Consider the following 20,770-nt stretch of genomic DNA (forward strand, 5'->3'; position numbering starts at 1 on the left):
CCTTGAAGTGAATGGAGCCTAGTTGTAATGTATTTGAAAGAAATAAGCTCTGTTTTCCTATTCCTAGATAACATATTTAAAGAGGTACTCCGGTGGAAAACATTATTATTTTTTTTTTAAATCAACTGGTGCCAGAAAGTTAAACATATTTGTAATTTAGCACAAAAACTGACAGTCAGGTCACCAGACGGCAAGATAATCCTCCAAGATTAGAAGAAAGCAGGTAGATGCCAGCGGATAAGAAACTTCCCCTTTTATTTTCATCACGTTAAAAGCATAAACATGGAAAGACTTCAGTAAGACACATGGATAAAATCCTTTAAAGAGGTACTCCGGTGAAAACCTTTTTTTCTTTTAAATCAACTGGTTAAACATATTTGTAAATTTACTTCTATTAAAAAATCTTAATCTTCCTATACTTATTAGCTGCTGAATACTACAGAGGAAATTCTTTTCTTTTTGGAATGCTCTCTGATGACATCACAAGCACAGTTCTCTCTGCTGACGTTATTGTAATTATAATAATTTATTATAATTGCATAGCCACTATGCTGCCCTGAGCATATATCTGCTATGCATGGTTGCTAAAATGGACAGAGATGTCAGCAGAGAGCACTGTGCTCGTGATGTCATCAGTGTTCCAAAAAGAAAGGAATTTCCTCTGTAGCATTCAGCAGCTAATAAGTACTGAAAGGATTAAGATTTTCTAATAGAAGTCATTTACAAATATGTTTGTTTAACTTTCTGCCACCAGTTGATTTAAAAGAAAAAAGGTTTTCACCGGCGTACCCCTTTAAGGATTTTATTCATGTGTCTTACTGAAGTCTTTCCATGTTTATGCTTTTAACGTGAAGAAAATAAAGGTGAAGTTTCTTATCCGCTGGCATCTACCTGCTTTCTTCTACTAGATTTGTAAATTACTTCTATTTAAAAATCTTAATCCTTCCGGTACTTATCAGCTGCTATACACACCACAGGAAGTACTTTTATTTTTGAATTTCCTTTCTGTCTGACCACAGTGCTCTCTGCTGATATCTCTGTCTATTTTAGGAACTGTGCAGAGTAGGAGCAAATCCCCATAAAAAAACTCTCCTGCTCCAGACAGTTCCTAAAAAGGACAGAGGTGTCAGCAGAGAGCACTGTGGTCAGACAGAAAGGATAAATTAAAGAAAATCACTTCCTGTGGTGCATATAGCAGCTGATAAGTACTGGAAGGATTAAAGGGGTATTCCAAGAAAAAACTTTTTTTGATATATCAACTGCCTCCAGAAAACAGATTTGTAAATTACTTCTATTAAAAAATCTTAATCCTTTCAGTACTTATGAGCTTCTGAAGTTGAGTTGTTCTTTTCTGTCTAAGTGCTCTCTGATGACACATGTCTCAGGAACCGCCCAGTTTAGAAGAGGCATGCTATGGGGATTTGCTTCGAAACTGGGCGGTTCCTGAGACACGTGTCATCAGAGAGCACTTAGACAGAAAAGAACAACTCAACTTCAGAAGCTCATAAGTACTGAAAGGATTAAGATTTTTAAATAGAAGTAATTTACAAATCTGTTTAACTTTCTGGCACCAGCTGATTTAAAAAAAAAAATTTTTAAAAAATGCCAGGGGTGTACACCTTTTAACCTCTTAAGGACCAAGGGCGTACAGGTATGCCTTTGCTCCCTGGTACTTAAGGACCAAGGGCGTACCTGTACGCCCGTGGGAATTTCGGTCCCCGCCGGGCAGGGATCGGGGTGACTGCTGATATCGATCAGCAGGCACCCCGCGCAAATGTCCAGGGGGGTCATCAGACCCCCCCATGTCGGCGATCGGCGCAAATCGCAAGTGAAATCACACTTGCGATTTGTGGTTATTCCGGGTCTATGGTGACCCGGAAAATAAGGGGGCTCGCGGTTGTCCAAGACACCCATGATCCCCCTGAAGGGATAGGAGGGAGGTGGAAGGGATGCCACCACTCCTATCCCTGCTATTGGTCATCAAGACGCGACCACCAATAGCAGATTGGGGGCGTGGGGGGGGTTACCTTCGGTTTCCCCGTCCTGCCCACCTACAATAGGCGGGGCAGAACGGGGAAACGACAGAGGACCGGCGCCGACGTCCACTTACCCTGATGGTGAGGCTGCGGGTGACGGTGATCGGCGGGCGGCAATGTCGTGCGGCTGGCTCCCTGGATCCTACGGAAGCTGGTGAGTTGCCTAGTAACATCTGGAGGGCTACAGTTTGAGACCACTATACAGTGGTCTCTACACTGTAGCCCTCCAGATGTTGCAAAACTACAACTCCCTACATGCCCAGACAGCTGTTTGGGCATGCTGGGATTTTTAGTTTTGCAACAGCTGGAGGGCTAAAGTTTGGAGATCCCTTTGCAGTGGTCTCTAAACTATAATCCCAGCATGCCCGAACAGCAAACAGCTGTCTCGGCATGCTGGGAGTTGTAGCTGCGTACCTCCAGCTGTTGCATAACTACATCTCCCAGCATGCCCTTCGGCGATCAGTACATGCTGGGAGTTGTAGTTTTGCAACCGCTGGAAGCACACTGGTTGTAAAATACTGAGTTAGGTAACTGAACCTAACTGAAGGTTTTCCAACCAGTGTGCCTCCAGCTGTTGCAAAAGTACAACTCCCAGCATGCACGGTCTGGCAGTACATGCTGGGAGTTGTAGTTTTGAAACAGCTGGAGGTTTGCCCCCCCCCCCCCCCCCCCCCATGTGAATATACAGGGTACATTCACACGGGCAGGTTTACAGTAAGCTTCCTGCTTCAAGTATGAGCTGCGGCAAATTTTTTGCCGCAGCGCAAACTCCTAGCGGTAAACTTACTGTAAACCTCCGCCAGTGTGAATGTACCCTAAAAACACTACACTACACTAACACATAAAGGGTAAAGCACTACATATACACCCCCCTTACACTGTCCCCCCCAATTAAAATGAAAAATGTATCGTACGGCAGTGTTTCCAAAACGGAGCCTCCAGCTGTTGCAAAACAACAACTCCCAGCATTTCCGGACAGCCAGTGACTGTCCAGGCATGCTGGGAGTTTAGTAACAGCTGAAGGCACCCTGTTTGGGAATCACTGGCGTAGAATACCCCTATGTCCACCCTTATGCAATCCCTAATTTAGTCCTCAAATGCGCATGGCGCTCTCTCACTTCGGAACCCTGACGTATTTCAAGGAAACAGTTAAGTGCCACATATGGGGTATTTCTGTACTCGGGAGAAATTGCACTACAAATTTTGGGGGCTTTTTCTCCTTTTACCGCTTATGAAAAGGAAAAGTTGGGGCTCCACCAGCTTGTTGGTGTAAAAAATTTTTTTTTTTACACTAACATGCTGGTGTTGCCCTTTTCTTTTTATTTTCACAAGAGGTAATAGGAAAAAAAGACCCCCAAAATTTGTAACGCAATTTCTCCTGAGTACGGAAATAGCCCATATGTGGACGTAAAATGCTCTGCGGGCGCACAACAAGGCTCAGGAGTGAGAGTGCACTTTGTACATTTGAGACCTAAATTGGTGATTTGCACAGGGGTGGCTGATTTTACAGCGGTTCTGACATAAACGCCAAAAACTACCCACATGTGACCCTATTTTGGAAACTACAGCCCTCACGGAACGTAACTAGGGGTATAGTGAGCCTTAACACCCCACAGGTGTTTGATAAATTTTCATTAAAGTTGGATGGGAAAATAAAAAAACTAAATGTTTTTTCACTAAAATGCTGGTGTTACCCTAAATTTTTCATTTTCACAAGGGAAAATAGGAAGAAAGCCCCCCCAAAAATTTGTAGCCCCCTTTCTTCTGAGTAAGAACATACCCCATATGTGGATGTGAAGTGCTCTGTGGGTGAACTACAATGCTCAGAACAGAAGGAGCGCCATTGGGATTTTGAAGAGAAAATTTGTCTGGAATTGAAGGCTATGTGTGTTTACAAAGCCCCCATAGTACCAGAACAATGGACCCCCCCACATGTGACCCCCTTGTGGAAACTACACCCCTCACAGAATGTTATAAGGGGTACAGTGAGCATTTACGCCCCACAGGTGTCTGACAGATTTTTGGAACAGTGGTCCGTGAAAATGAAAAATTACATTTTTCATTTGCACAGCCCACTGTTCCAAAGATCTGTCAAATGCCAGTGGGATGTAAATACTCACTGCACCCCTTTTTAAATTCTGTGAGGGGTGTAGTTTCCAAAATGGGGTCACATGTGGGGGGGGGGGTCCATTGTTCTGGCAGCACGGGGGGGGGGCTTTGTAAACGCACTTGGTATCTGACTTCTATTCCAAACAAATTCCCTTTTCAAAAGCTCAATGGCGCTCCTCCTCTTCAGAGCATTGTAGTGCGCCAGCAGAGCACTTGATGTCCACACATGGGGTATTTTCATACTCAAAAGAAATGGAGTCACAAATTTTGGGGGTAATTCTCTCCTATTACCCCTTGTAAAATTTGGGGAAAAATCAACATCTTAGTGAAAACTTTTTTTTTTTTTTTTTTCATTTACACATCCAACTTTAACAAAAAGTCGTGAAATACCTGTGAGGTGTACAGGCTCACTGTACCCCTTGTTACATTCATTGAGGGGTGTAGTTTCCAAAATAGTATGCCATGTGTTTTTTTTTTTTTTTTTTTTCTTTCTATGCTGGCACCATAGGGGCTTCATAAATGTGACATGCCCCCCAAAAACAATTTCAGCAAAATTTGCTTTCCAAAAGCCAAATGTGACGCCTTCTCTTCTGAGCATTGTAGTTCACCCGCAGAGCATTTTCTGTCCTAACATGGGGTATTTCCATACTCTGAAGGGATGGGGTTACACATTTTGGGGGGCATTTTCTCCCATTACCCTTTATAAAAATTGTAAATTTGGGGAAAAACTGCACTTTAGTGAAAAAAAAATTATTTTCATTTACACAGCCGACTTTAACGAAAAGTCATAAAACACCTGTGGGGTGTTAAGGCTCACTATTTAAGGCTCACTATTTCCAAAATAGTATGCCATGTGTTTATTTTATTTTTTTTGCTGTCCTGGCACCATAGGGGCTTCCTAAATGTGACATGCCCCCCAAAAACCATTTCAGAAAAAATCACTCTCCAAAATCCCATTGTCGCTCCTTCCCTTCTGAGCCCTCTACTGCGCCCGCTGAACACTTGACATACACATATGAGGTATTTCCTTATTCGAGAGAAATTGGTTTACTAATTTTGAAAGGATTTTTCTACTTTTACCTCTTGTAAAAATTCAAAAACTTTTTCTAAAAGAACATGCGAGTGTAAAAAATGAAGATTTTGAATTTTCTTCTTTATTTTGCTGTTATTCCTGTGAAACACCTAAAGGGTTAACACACTTACTGAATGTAATTTTGAATACTTTGAGGGGTGCAGTTTTTTATAATGGGGTATTTCTAAAATGAAGGCCCTTCAAGTCAACTTCAAACCTGAACTGGTCCATGAAAAATTCCGATTTTGAAAATGTTGTGAAAAATTGGAAAATTGCTGCTGAACTTTGAAGCCCTCTGATGTTTTCCAAAACTAAAAACATGGCAACTTTATGATGCAAAAATAAAGTAGACATATTGTATATGTGAATCAAAATATAATTTATTTGGAATGTCCATTTTCCTTACAAGCAAAGAGCTTCAAATTTAGAAAAATGCTAAATTTTCAAATTTTTTTCATCAAATTTTGGAATTTTTCACCAAGAAATGATGCAAGTATCGACAAAAATTTACCACTAACATAAAGTAGAATATGTGACGAAAAAACAATCTCTGAATCGGAATGAAAGGTAAAAGCATCCCAGAGTTATTAATGCTTAAAGTGAAAGTGGTCAGATGTGCAAAAAACGCTCTGGTCCTACAGTGAAAATTGGCCTGGTCCTTAAGGGGTTAAAGAGGTACTCCGGTGGAAAACTTTATTTATTTATTTATTTTTTTAAATGAACTGGTGCCAGAAAGTTAAACAGATTTGTAAATTACTCTATTTAAAAATCTTAATCCTTCCAGTACTTGTTAGCAGCTGTATGCTACAGAGGGAATTCTTCTCTTTTTGAATTTCTTTTTCGTCTTGTCCAGAGTGCTCTCTGCTGACAAATGATGCCTGTATCAGGAACTGTCCAGAGCAGCATAGGTTTGCTATAGGGATTTTCTCCTGCTTTTGACAGTTCCTGATACAGGCATTAGATGTCAGCAGAGAGCACTGTGGACAAGACGAAAAATAAATTCAAAAAGAAAATAATTTCCTCTGTAGCATACAGCTGCTAATAAGTACTGGAAGGATAAAGATTTTTTAATAGAAGAAATTTACAGATCTGTTTAAAGGACAACTGCAGCGGAATTACACTTATCCCCTATCCACAGGATAGGGGATAAGTGTTTGATCGCGGGGGGTCCGACCGCTGGGACCCCCTCGATCTCCCTAATGGCGCACCGGCATTAGCGCCCATGGTGACGTAGTGTCGACCTAGAGGTCGACGGTGACGCCCCGTCTCCTCCCCGTCCCCATACAGTTCTCCCATAGAGATGTATGGAGGAGGCGTGCCGGCCGCAACGTCATGCTGCGGCTGGCACGCCCCCTGCACTGGAGAGCCGCGGCCCCGTACAGAAGATCGCCGGGGGCCCCAGTGTTCAGACCCCCCCCCCGCAATCAAACACTTATCCCCTATCTTGAGGATAGGGGATAAGTGTTTGTAATGCTGCAGATGTCCTTTAACTTTCTGGCACCAGTTGATTTAAAAAAAAAAAAAAGTTTTCCACCAGAGTACCTCTTTAAGGCTATGTTCACACATTGCGGCTAGTTAGCAATACTGCAGCTAATTACCACATGGTTTTATCGTGAATGGCAATAAGTGCAAATTTTGTGGAAAGTCCGCCGTGGACCCCATTGAAGTCAATAGGGTCTGCGTCAGACTTTCAACAGTGGAAATCCGCTCCCAAAAATCTGACGCAAACATACCACAAAGAGCTTGTCTGTTTCAAACTTACAGTGGGAAACATGCTGCGAGTTTGAAAGTAGATCCACTTGTGTAAACGTACTCTTAGGGTACGTTCACTAGTACAGGATCCTGCGCAGATTTGATGCGCAGGATTTGTAACTGCCGATAAGAAGCTGTGCTCAATCATTTAGTTTACATTGAAATCTGCAGCAGAAAATCCTTCGCATCAAATCTACGCAGGATCCTGTACGTGTGAACGTACCCTAAGAGTACGTTTACACAAGTGGATCTTCTTTCAAACTCGCAGCGTGTTCCTTAGGGTATATACCTTTAGGGTATATTCACACAGCAGAATTTCTGCACATCCTCACCAATTCCGATTCTGCATTAATTTGGGCGGATTGTGGCTTGTGCGGAATTGGTGTGGAATCTGTGCGGAATCCCCATGCGGAAATTCAAAAGTGGGAATTGGATTGCGGAATCCCATATAAGTGTATATTGGGCTTTAATTTGAGGTAGAGTAAGCATGCGAAAATTCTGCGGTGTGAATAGACCCTTAGTGTAGGGTTGCACGTGCTGTATTTTGCGGCATATTAATATGCAGCAATATATGGCACCTGTAACCCTACCCTTTTGGCTGCATTTCCATTTGCCACTGCAAATTTTGAGCCAAAGCCAAAAGAGTATTCAACAGGAATGGGAAATACACAGTAAGGACTTCTACTTCCTGCAGGATCCACTTCTGGCTTTGGCTCAAAAACCACAGTTGGAGAAAAAAACAAAAACTGCAAAAGTGGGCTGTGCTCACCCCACCCCTTTTCTGTCAAGAGCACACCCTCCCCCCTCCCAAAACTTTTTCAAAAGTGTGGGGGGGAATTCTCAAGAAACTGTGACTTTTTTATACCAGAGACTAGTGTAAATACATCAATACAATAAATATTTAATGCATTCCACCCCAAAATCTGCCGTTATATATATATATATATATATATATATATATAATATAATATATATAGCAGCTTAGGGAAATCACCATGTGTAAGTGATCATGTTATAGTTATGATGCATACCCAGTACTTTTCTAGGTAAGAAATAGGATAAAAACGGATGTTCAGTAGATCTTACTATAGAAAGAAAAACTAAAAGAATAGCATGCAGCGCTTTCTCTTCCTATCAAATCAGATGGAAGCACCAAAGGAGGCACCGAACAGGGCATCAGATGGGAGAGGGCATAGTCACCATAGTCTCCGTTTCTCAGCGTAAGCATTACTGTAAATGTACAACAGCCATGAGGGGATATAAAGAAGAGAAGCAGCTTCGAGACCTGGCACATTGCTCCAAAAGAATCATGACATTTTTCCTCAAATATACTTATTGGTCCTGATTTACTATTGACCTATTTTATCGGGTTGTGCGCCAGAAATTCTGTCTGCGCCAGAATCTGTGCTGGAATTCTGTCTCATTGCGCCAGAAATTATAACCCAACCAACTCTCCATTTTACTGATCAAACAAGAAAAGGGGGTGTGGTCATAGAAAAGGAGCGTATTCCTGACATTTTCACAAAATCCCAACATATTTACTAAAGTTTCCACAGAAAATGTAGTGGATTTGAGCTGAGGAAAACCTGACAGATCAGAGCAGGTGTAAAAAAAAAAAAAAGTGTAGGGAAATCTTAGTAAATACTGTGGAAAAATTGTAGAGAACTAAAACCCACAAGGAAACTTACACTCCACTCTTAGTAAATGAGGGCCATTGGGCATACATTAATACCTGTATGTGTTTCTAACCTATAACATTTTCCCTTTCCTGTAGTTGAGCTGAAGATGGCTAGCAGACATGAGTCTCGGAGTTACTTGAAACCAACTACGGTGTCGTCCGTGACATCAGGACATAGTTATCACTTTGCATCCATGGCTAACTCTGAGAATGATGTTTCAGAAGAAGAGGCGGAGGAGTATGAGCTACGACCACGAGGGAGAGAAAAGACTAGAAGAAGCACGTCCAGAGAACGTCTGGATGATATTATATTTATAAATAAGGACATTATTGAAGGGGAAACATTAATTTCAATAGCCCTACAGCATTGTTGTTCTGTAAGTACTGACTGGTTAGGCATTGTATGCAATGTATTTAGCTTGTATCTCATTTTTGCTGATCATACTTTTATAGCATATGTAGTTGACATGAGTATTTTCAGTGTGGTCACATCCAGGGGAAGTTTTAACCTTTAAAGACATAGGACGTAAATGTATGTCCTGATGCCCCGGTACTTATGCACCGGACTGGTGCTCGCAACATGCATGGCAGATCTCAGCTGCAATCAGCAGCCAGGGACCCGCCGGTAATGGCAGACATCAGCGATCGGACTGGTGTCCTCCATTAACATGATCAATACAGATCATGGCATCTGCAACAACATGGTTGTTTGAATGGATGATCGGATCACCCGCGACACTGCTGCAGGGATCCAATCATGCGACATGGTGGCCGGAGGTCCCCTTACTTGCTCCGGCCGTCATCCCAGGGTCTTTTCCTCTGGTCTGACATCAAGCAGACCAGAGAGGATCAGATAATACTGTTCAGTGCTATGCATATGCATAGCACTGTTCAGTAACTGCAAGCTATTGGGACATAAAAAAAGAAAAATCCCCTCCCCCAATAACATTTTAAATGGCCCCCTTTTCCCATTTTATCCCAAAAAGTGTAACAATTTTTTTTTTTTTTATTTGATATCGCTGCGTACGTAAATGTCCGAAATATCAACAAATAATGTTAAGGATCCCGTACGGTGAATAGCATAGACATAAAAAGTCCAAAATTGCTGCGTTTTTGTGACATCACATTCCCAAAAAATGAAGGAAAAAAAAAGCGATTAAAAAGTTACGTATACACAAAAGTGGTACTGGTAAAAAGTACAGATCACAGTGCAAAAAAATGAGCCCTCATAATGCCCTGTATACGGAAAGATGAGAAAGTTGTATAGGTGGTCAAAATAGTGATTTTAAACATACACATTTTGTTTAAAAAGTTTTTTTGTTTTTTTTTTTTATCCGCAAAATAAGAGAAAAGCATATAACATGGGTATCATTTTAACCCCTTGGGGACGAAGATCATTTTGACCTTAAGGACCAGGCCAATTTTTGTTTTTGCACTTACATTTTTTCCTCCTCCCCTTCTAAAAATCATAATGCTTTCAATTTTGCACATACAGACCCATATAAGGGCTTTTTTTGCGTCACCAATTGTGCTTTGTACTGATATCACTTATTTTATAACATAATCTGTGGCGGAAAAAAAAATGTATTGGTGGGGTGAAATAAAAAAAATATATAAATAAAAATAAATTATAACTACATGCACCAAAATTAGTATATTTAAAATGGTCATCTTCTGACCCCTGTAACTTTTTAATTTTTCCGCATACGGGGCTATATGATGGGACTTTTGATCGCTTTTTATATGAAGTTGGTATATGAAGTTACCAAAAATGCACAATTTTGGACTTTGGTATTTATTTTTTTTTTTTTACGTGTACATCATCAACCGTGTGGTTTAACTACCCTTATATTTTAATAGTTCGGACATTTACGCACGTGTCGATACCTCATATGATTATTTTTATTTAAAAACATGGGAAAAGGGGATGTAAACTTTTTTATTAGGAGGGGGTTAATATACTTTTATAAACTTTTTCTTTAATTTTTTTAGACCCCATAGGGGGCTATACCATGCAATCTTTTGATTGCATATGCTGATCAACGCTGTGCCATAGCCTAGCCTTGATCACTGTTATTGGTGCTCTGCTGCTCCAGCAGGCATGGACTAGCAGATCACAGACCGGACAGCAAGGAGACAGGTGAGGACCTGATTTTGTTTCGATAGTCCCGATCATCTCGACTAAGCTGCCGGAACATTTTTTTACTTTAGTTTTTAAACGTCGCGATCAACTTTGATAGTGGCGTCTAAAGGGTTAATGCCAGGCATCAGCCCAATCGGCGGTGCCCGGCATTACCCCTGGATCCTGGCTGCTGATAGCAGTCGGGACCCACGGGGTTTGACGTGCTCTCTGCTCGTGAGTGCTCTTCAAATCCCTGGAACGGGACAAGGACATACAGGTACGCCCTTCGTCCTTAAGTTAATCGTATCGACCCACAGAATAAAGAAAATAAAATTTTTACCTTTAACCCCTTAACAACGCAGGATGTAAATGTATGTCCTGGCGAGGTGGTACTTAACGCACCTGGACGTACATTTAAGTCCTAAGCATAACCGCAAGCATCGGAGCGATGCCCGGATCATGCGCAGCAGGTCCCGACTGCTGATCGCAGCCAGGGACCCACCCGTAATGTCGGACATCCGCGATCCCGCGGATGTCCGCCATTAACCCCTCAGATGTCGTGATCAATACAGATCACGGCATCTGCAGTATCGCGGTTACTAAAATGAATGATCGGATCGCCCGCAGCGCTGCCGTGGCGATCCGGTCATCCAGCACTGCAGACGGAGGTCCCCTCACCTGGCTCCGCTGCCTTCCCGGCGTCTTCTGCTCTGATATGCCTTCCCGCAGACCAGAGCAGAAGATGACCGATAATGCTGATCAGTGCTATGTCCTATACATAGCACTGAACAGTATTAGCAATCGAGTGATTGCTATAAATAGTCCCCTATGGGGACTATTAACCCCTTAAGGACCGGGTTTTTTTCCGTTTTTGCATTTTCGTTTTTTGCTCCTTGCCTTTAAAAAATCATAACTTTCAATTTTGCACCTAAAAATCCATATGATGGCTTATTTTTTGCGCCACCAATTCTACTTTGTAATGACGTCAGTCATTTTGCCCAAAAATCTACGGTGAAACGGAAAAAAAATCATTGTGTGACAAAATTGAAGGAAAAAAACGCAGTTTTGTTACTTTTAGGGGCTTCCGTTTCTACGTAGTACATTTTTCGGTAAAAATGACACCTTATCTTTATTCTGTAGGTCCATACGATTAAAATGATACCCTACTTATATAGGTTTGATTTTGTCGGACTTCTGGAAAAAATCATAACTACATGCAGGAAAATTAATACGTTTAAAATTGTCATCTTCTGACCCCTATAACTTTTTTATTTTTCCGTGTATGGGGCGGTATGAGGGCTCATTTTTTGCGCCGTGATCTGAAGTTTTTAACCGTACCATTTTTGCATTGATAGGACTTATTGATCGCTTTTTATTCATTTTTAAATGATATAAAAAGTGACCAAAAATGCACTATTTTGGACTTTGGAATTTTTTTGCGCGTACGCCATTGACCGAGCAGTTTAATTAATGATATATTTTTATAATTCGGACATTTCCGCACGCGGTGATACCATATATCTTTATTTTAATTTTAATTTACACTGTGTGTTTTTTTTTTTATTGGAAAAGGGGGGTGATTCAAACTTTTAATAGGGGAGGAGTTAAATGATCTTTATTCACTTTTTTTTTTCACTTTTTTTTGCAGTGTTATAGGTCCCATAGGGACCTATAACACTGCACACACTGATCTTCATCATTGATCACTGGTTTCTCATAGGAAACCAGTGATCGACGATTCTGCTGCATGACTGCTCATGCCTGGATCTCAGGCACTGAGCAGTCATTCGGCGATCGGACAGCGAGGACGCAGGTAGGGGCCCTCCCGCTGTCCTGTCAGCTGTTCGGGATGCCGCGATTAGCCGCGGCTATCCCGAACAGCCCGACTGAGCTAGCCGGCAACTTTTACTTTTAGCCGCTCTGTTCTGAGCACGCGGCTAAAGGGTTAATAGCGCGCGGCGCCGTGCGCTATTAGCGGCGGGTCCCGGCTTCACTATGACGCCGGGCCCGCCGTAATATGACGCGGGGTTACTGTGTAACCCTGCGTTATATCAGGAGAGCAGGACCAAGGACGTACCGGTACGTCCTTGGTCCTTAAGGGGTTAAAGTGTAAAAATAAAAGTAAAAAAAATTGGAAAAACCCCCTTCCCCAATAAAAACATAAATTGTCCCATTTTCCCTATTTCATCCCCAAAAAGTGTTAAAAAAAATGTATATACATATTTGGTATCGCCGCGTGCGTAAATATCTGAACTATTAAAATAAAATGTTAATGATACCGTACGGTGAACGTAAAAATAAACAGTCCAAAATAGATGCTTTTTTTATAACATTTTATTCCCCAAAAAATTTATAAAAAAGGGATTAAAAGTTCTATATAAGCAAATATGGTATCAATAAAAAGTACAGATCACGGCACAAAAAATGAGCCCTCATACCGCCGCCTATAAAAAGTTATAGGTCTTCAAAATAGGGGGATTTTAAACTAACTAATTTGGTTAAAAAGTTTTTTCTTTTTTTTTAGTTTGCAGTAATAGAAAAGTATGTTATCATGGGTATCATTTTAATCGTATTGACCCAAAGAATAAAGAACACATGTAATTTTTACCGTAAATTGTACGGCGTGAAAACAAAACCTTCCAAAATTTGTGGTTTTCTTTTTAATTTCACCACACAAATAGTATTTTTTTTGGTTGCGCAACACATTTTATGGTAAAGTGAGTGATGGCATTACAACGGAAAACTGGTCGTGCAAAAAACAAGCCCCATACTAGTCTGTGGATGAAAATATAAAAGTTATGATTTTTTGAAGGCGAGGAGGAAAAAACTAAAATGTGAAAATTAAATTGTCTGTGTCCGTAAGGCCCAAATGGGTTGCTTCCTTAAGGGGTTAAAGTGTACAGCGTGAAAACGAAATCTTTGAAACAGAAATGTTTTATTTTTATAAATTTTTTTTTGCAACTTTCGTTTTTTTTTTTGTATTTACACAGTGCATTTGATGGTAAAACTGATATGTTGCCTTTATTCTGTGGTCAATGGGGGACATTTATCATTGTTGCTTTGGTAAGCAAGTTCTGTAGTCATTTATTTCTTGCTATTTTTTTGCTTATGTATGACATATTTATCATACTATCACGGGTTGATAAATTTGGCTTACATGAGCAAAAACCAAGAAATCCCTTTTTTTAAATACCATTTTTTTAGCACACATAAGCAAAAACCAAATAATGACTACAGAACACCACTATGCAGCTTTGAAAAAAAATGTGCATACATTATATATATATATATATATATATATATATATATATATATATATATATATATATATATATATATGTGTGTGTGTTTATTAAATTTTTTTACCACTGTTTTTCTCCCTAAATTTACTTACTCATTTTTTTTTTTTGTTACTTCTTCTACAGATCCGTGTATCCTGTGGACTACTTCGACGACCAGCGTTTTTCTTTGCTTGATAATAAAATGGTTAACGAGGGCTTGTGGGGGGAGTGTTTTTTTGTAATAAAATTTTTTTAAACCTGTTGTGTTTTTTTTTTTTTTTTTTACTTACTTACTGGACAGGCTTAGTAGTGGAAGCTGTCTTACAGACGGAGTCCATTACTAAGCCGGGCTTAGCGTTAGCCACAAAAACAGCTAGCGCTAACCCCCAATTATTACCCTGGTACCCAACACCACAGGGGTGCCGGGAAGAGCCGGTACCAACAGGCCCGCAGCGTCAAAAATGGCGCTCCTGGGCCTAGGCGGTAACAGGCTGGTGTCATTTAGGCTGGGGAGGGCCAGTAACAATGGTCCTCGCCCACCCTGGTAACGTCAGGCTGTTACTGTTTGGTTGAGAATAAAAATAGGGGGGACCCTTTTTTTTTTTTTTTTTTTTTTTTTTTTTTTATATTTAATTATTTATTTAGAAAAAAAAAAACTCATAGGGTCCCCCCTATTTTTATTCTCAGCCAAATACCAACCAAACAGTAACAGCCTGACGTTACCAGGGTGGGCGAGGACCATTGTTACTGGCCCTCCCCAGCCTAAACAACGCCAGCCTGTTACCGCCTAGGCCCAGGAGCACCATTTTTGACGCTCCGGGCCTGTTGGTACCGGCTCTTCCCGGCACCCCTGTGGCGTTGGGTACCGGGGTAATAATTGGGGGTTAGCGCTAGCTGTTTTTGTGGCTAACGCTAAGCCCAGCTTAGTAATGGACTCCGTCTATAAGACAGCTTCCCCTACTAAGCCTGTCAAGTAAAGTAAGTAAAAAATACAACAGGTTTATGAAAAATTTTATTACAAAAAACACTCCCCCACAAGCCCTCGTTAACCATTTTATTAAAATCAAACAAGAAAAAATGCTGGTCATCGAAGTAGTCCACCGAATCCGAAGGAGTCCACATGATACACAGATCTGAAATGAGAAGAGAAAAAAAAATGGGTTAATACTTTTATTATCACCTGCTCGCACATCTCCCGCCCCGCACGACTACAACTCCCAGCATGCCCTTAGAGTAAGGACATGCTGGGAGTGCTAGTTGTGTGGTGCAGGAGATGTGTGGGCAAGTGACAAGCTTTTCCCCTGCCCCCAGCTGTATGCTGACGGACCCCCCCCCCCCCCCTCTGACAGACTCCTTTTATCCCCTAATCATGTCACTGTTCCAGTCGGGTCCTGTGATTGGCTGCTGGTCCTGGCCAATCACAGGAGCCAGCGGGAACTGTGAAATGACAGCAGGGGAGTTTGGAGTCTGCGGCGCCGGTATATGTTATAAGGAGCCCGGGCCGACATTACAGTGCAGCCGCCCAGGCTCCTCATACTGCTTCCCCGCTACCCTCACTTAATAATGATGGGGACACTGATATACATCTCCCGCCCGCGCCGCTCAGCTCCCACTGCTACAAGACTACAACTCCCAGCGTGTCCTCACTGTAAGGGCATGCTGGGACTTGTAGTCTTGCCACAGTTAGCAGACAGATGGGAGTTGTGTGGCGCTGGCAGGTGAGAGGGGTGGGATGTAAATCACTGCAGTGTCCCTGTAGCGAAGTGAGGGTAGCGGGGAGAAAGTATGTCGGAGCCCGGGCGGCAGTACATTTTCCTGCTCCATGTTGGAGCTGGAGTAAGTTTAGTCAATTTTTACGGCCGTTGCAACATTTTATTGCGCAACTGTAACTGTCGCAGTTAATACCTGACTAAAGAAAATCCATTTTGAAAAGTTAACTACGTAAGCAAGTTTGAATTTTCTTGCTTTTCTTGTTCTTCACGCAAATTGTCGCACGAAAACACACGTAGTCGCAATTGCGACAATTTTGCGACAATTATAGTAAAGAAAACCTGACTAAACCCCTTGACAAATGTCTGTCAATATGATTAAAGCAATACCCATGTTTTTCTATTAAAAGCATACATGCTTTTCTATTATTGTTTTTACAAAAAAAGTGGAACTTTTAAAAAGAACTAAAACATTTCCATATTCTGACCCCTATAACTTCCTTATTTTTCTGTATATGTTGCTGTATAAAGGCACATTGTTTGTTTAGTAGTTTTTTAAAAAGGGTTATATTTTTTTATTTTTTTTCACAGCTTTTTAACTATTATTTTTTCCTGATAAACTATAGCAACCACTCGATTATTATTACTGTCCAGTGCTATGCGTTGGAGGAGCAGTATGGAAGAGGTTAGGAGATCTCCAACCACCAACGGACCCCACAAACAGGTTGCGAGTGGTCCAATGAGTCTGATTGCTGATCATGGCCTTTTAGGCATGATCAGCAATCAGGCCCCACTGATTAGCTTGTAATCCCCTATACTGTGCATAGTGGATAACTTCTGCAATTGGGAATACTTTTTTAATCCTAATAAATCAAACAAACAATATATATTTCCTTTCATGTGTAAGTCAGTCAGGCCCAAAACATATTCACAACTGTATATCTTTTGGCCACTCAAATGGCTAAATAAAGATGGTTTCCTAGAAGCTATAGGAAATTTCCTGTACTAAGAAATTGAAAAATGTTAAACATTTAAAATAAGATTGAACATAAATGCAGTAAATTACAAAGATGTTTGATTTTTACAATGCTTATACAACTGGTGCTTAGGAACCAAACTTTTACATCTATGGGTGTCTAGTTTTATTTGCTTGGAACAGCTATAAGGTGATAAGTTACTACTTAAAAGGAACCAATCACCAAATTTGACCCTTTATAATGCTTGGCAAAGCATCCCTGGGGAACGTTTCTGCCCCCAGGGATGGTGAGGATATGAACATACAAACTTGTCCCCGACGGCCCCGCAAGTAGTCCCCTGGACGGGGAGCTCACTGAACAGGCGGAGCAGAGCAATGACGTGTCCTGTCAATCAAGCCGAAGGGGCATTGCTGCCAGTCGAAGACAGTGGACTAGGTGAGAGGAACTCCCTGCCCAGGAGAATACTTTCGGGGCCAATGGGGACTAGTTTATAAGTTTATATCCTCACCATCCCCACAGGCAGGAATGTCCCCCGGGGATGGTGAGGATAAAGATTTTACTCTATATAAAGCTTTGCCAAGAATTATATAGGATAAAATCTGATGATTGGTTCCTTTTTAAAGGGAGGGTCACACGTACAGGATCTGCTGCATATTTTCTGAAGCTGGTTTTGCTACCCATTAACTTCCATGTTGAAATCCCATTGCCCGGGACATGCAGTTCCGGGCGCTGGGCAGGTGAATTTTTTAAAACCTTTAGCCCTGCTTCGGGCAAGCAGGGCTGGGCCTGAAATCCCCCAACAAGTACGGCAGCACTCACAGTGTATGGAGCGGGCTCCTGAGCTGTTTTCAGTAGCTGAGGGCCATCGCTAATAGCCGGCATGCAGCGATCGCCGCAGGCAGCTATTGACCCTTTAGATCACTGCTGTCAAAGCTGACAGTGGCGTCTAAAGGGCCATGTAAATGCTCCCTGGTGGTCTAGTGGGGTGGATGTCCCCCCTCCCACAGCACGATCATGGGTGGGGGGGGGGGGGGGGCTTGGGTGTTCCACTGTGGAGGGCTTACCTCTGCTTCCCTAGGGACCAATAGAGTTCAATAAAACTGCATTGATCTGTATGAGGAATCTTATGATTCCTCTTAAAAGTCCCCTAAGGGACTAATAAAGTGTGAATAAAAAAAAGTTTAAAAGACCCACATTAACCCCTTTCATATTAAAAGTTTAAATCAACCCCTTTTCCTATATAAAAAAAATTTAAACATAATAAAAATAAACATATTTGGTATTGCCGTGTGCATAATTGTCTGAACTATTAAAATATAATATCCCATACGGTAAATGTAAAAACTAGGATTGCATTTTTAAAACCTCATATCCCAGAAAAATAAGGTAAAAAGCAACTAAAAAGTCAGATCAATAACAAGATGGTACCAATACAACCAACACATAACGACACAAAAAAATGAAAGTTTTATTTTTTTTAATTAGTAAAAACATGATGGAAACTGTACAAATTAGGTATTGCTGTAATCGGGGAAACCTAAAGTATCAAATTAACATGTTAGTTTGACCACAAGGTAAATGGCTTAAAAAAGAAAACCACCAAGTTTGCTAATCAAAAAACAAGCTTCATATGAGTCTGTAGATGTAAAAATAAAATAGTTATGGTTATTATAGGGCGATTAGGAAAAAATTAGAGTGCAAATACGAAGATTGGCCTGGACAAGTAGAATGAGGGACAAGTAGATTGTGCTCCCGTTTTAGTCCCTTGAACAAGTATCGATTATTATTTTTTCTCCTCCATATCCCTGACTTCAATGGGTAGCAAAATCAGCTGCAGAAAATATGCAGCAAAAATATGCAGGAGATCCTTTCAGCTCTAGATGATGCTCTAGAAATGGCTGACCTGAGCTGCAGGGTGCATGTCTCCTACCTTCCCCACCCCTTCATGCTTTCATTGCTAGATGTACAAGGCTCAGTGCTAGAAGACAAGCAGGGAGCAGGGTGGGGAGTTAGATTGGTGGCATTCAGCAGCTCACCACAGTCTCAAATTCCTTTTTAAAAAAATATTTAGAGTTATTTTTTTTTTCTTGTACACTGACGAACGACTGAAAACATTTGGCTGGTCTGAAAAGTGAACACAAGGACATTCCGGGATATCCTTGCAAAGTCTGCAGCTGCATGGAATTTGTATGGCTAAAGCAGAGGGGAGCTGGCTTGCAGTGACAGCTGGACTCTCCAGAGAGATGCTTTCAAACCCGCATATACTAAAAGAAAAAAACATAAAAAGTTGTCTGGTCGTGAACGGTTGTAACTGTTCTTAAAGTAGTTAAAGTTCCTGCATACCCTGCTATTTCTCATGCATGTTATGTTTTTTCTGTGTAATTTCTATTTGTCTCTCTATATTCACAGGTTGCAGACCTCAAGAGAGCCAACAACCTCATCAATGAACAGGACTTTTTTGCATTACGGTCAATAAAAATTCCAGTAAAGAGGTTCAGTTTACTTACAGAGACACATTTCTACCCAAAAGAAAAGATTTCAAGGACTGTATTTACCCAACTTCCTCTTGAAAATCAGGAAAACTACCCGGCCCTGGAAGCACTTTCTACCGAGACCGTTGATTCTTTCTTACAAGAAGTAGACAGGGACATTGAACAGATTGTTAGGGTCACAGACATGAAGAAGGAAAATCTAGATGACATGGTCTCTGCTTTAACCCAAGAACCACATTTTGAAACTGAGCCCAAAGCGGCCCAACAAAAAGATCCTTATCATGGAGCGGACTGGGGGCTTGGCTGGTGGACGGCGGTCGTGATCATGATCGTAGTGGGAATAATCACTCCAGTATTTTATCTTCTTTATTATGAGGTTCTTAACAAGGAACCGCCTTCTAATTCATCCCATGGAAAATGATGTTTGTAAAATAACTTTATTATTGATTTCACGGTGCAATGATCCTGTGAGACAGAACCTCCCTTATTACAAGAAGAAGACAGTGGTCAGACAATATAAGGTCTCACTCATCCACAAGGCGTATTATGGCTTCTTTTGTAGAAGGGCTCTTAGTATGAATTCTGTAGAATTCTTTATGAATTGACAGAAAAAAGTTACATTCTTCAATAGACTTTTTATGTATGCAGTTGTTCCATTTTACATGTATTTTTTTTTTTAGGGGACAATATCTATGTATGGTCAGAATCTAACATGTCCACATTGCAGTGTATATAAGTTGTATGGCTCTCTACTGATAGAACAGTACAGGTTCTGCCATGTGCATTAGCTCTTAGGCTGGTGGACCACTGGTATGCTGAATCTAACTTGGATCACTTTAAGATTCTGTGCTAATCTAAGTTTGATCAGTACAACTATAAAAGATTTGGGTAGGGCTATTACAATATGGCTGCTAAGATATGGCCACATTATGACCATGTAAAACCAGTCTGGAGCCCTAAAAGGACATTGGTTGTCATGTAAGGGCTTGTTTATCTGTGGTCCTTATTTATTTCCATATATTTGGCACAAATGTAGAAGGTAACATAGAACTTGCCTACACATATGTAATGCAATAATAAGCTTGAATGTGGGATTCTTATCTTGTGTGAGGCTGTTGTTCAGCATTGCAGTGCAATAGCTCCTGTGTGTGGGGGGTTTATTTTTGTACATACTGCCAAATCTACACTGTGGAGAATAACCACTTGTATTTTATATTTCTTATCACACTAAAGTCTATGAGCTGCCATTTCAAATGTGTGGTTTTGTATTCATAGCGAAAATGTACAGTCTTGAGTATCAACCTTGTCAATCATGTTATAGGGTGCCGATTGGAAGTCATAAAAGGACCCCTACAGTCACAACTCTAGTGAAATGACATGAAAGGGTTGTCCCAGAATCTAAAATATTACTTGCCTTGCTCTTGGGTGGTTCATTTCCTGCTCTGTGCCCATGCAACCAGATAGCTTTCATCCCACTATAAGAGAAAGGGCAGTGTTGCCAGGACATACCGTATATACTAAAGGTGGCCAGAGACCTTTTAA

General features: G+C 41.1%; 1 protein-coding gene across 3 annotated transcripts in view; it reads left to right on the forward strand.

The window, feature by feature from the left end:
- Window positions 1-20,770, forward strand: part of LYSMD3 (LysM domain containing 3) — a 53,816-nt gene extending 33,046 nt beyond the window's left edge. Inside the window, exons 2-3 of one of the 3 annotated variants that reach the window (XM_056538367.1) lie at window positions 8,744-9,024; window positions 19,146-20,770. In XM_056538367.1, the coding sequence (XP_056394342.1) occupies window positions 8,744-9,024; window positions 19,146-19,649 (785 nt within the window). In that variant the 3' untranslated portion in view covers window positions 19,650-20,770. The remainder of the gene's footprint in view (window positions 1-8,743; window positions 9,025-19,145) is intronic. The other 2 variants (XM_056538377.1, XM_056538386.1) reach the window with 2 other exon arrangements.

Source organism: Hyla sarda, chromosome 1 (assembly GCF_029499605.1).
Source record: "Hyla sarda isolate aHylSar1 chromosome 1, aHylSar1.hap1, whole genome shotgun sequence".
Lineage (NCBI taxonomy): Eukaryota > Metazoa > Chordata > Amphibia > Anura > Hylidae > Hyla > Hyla sarda.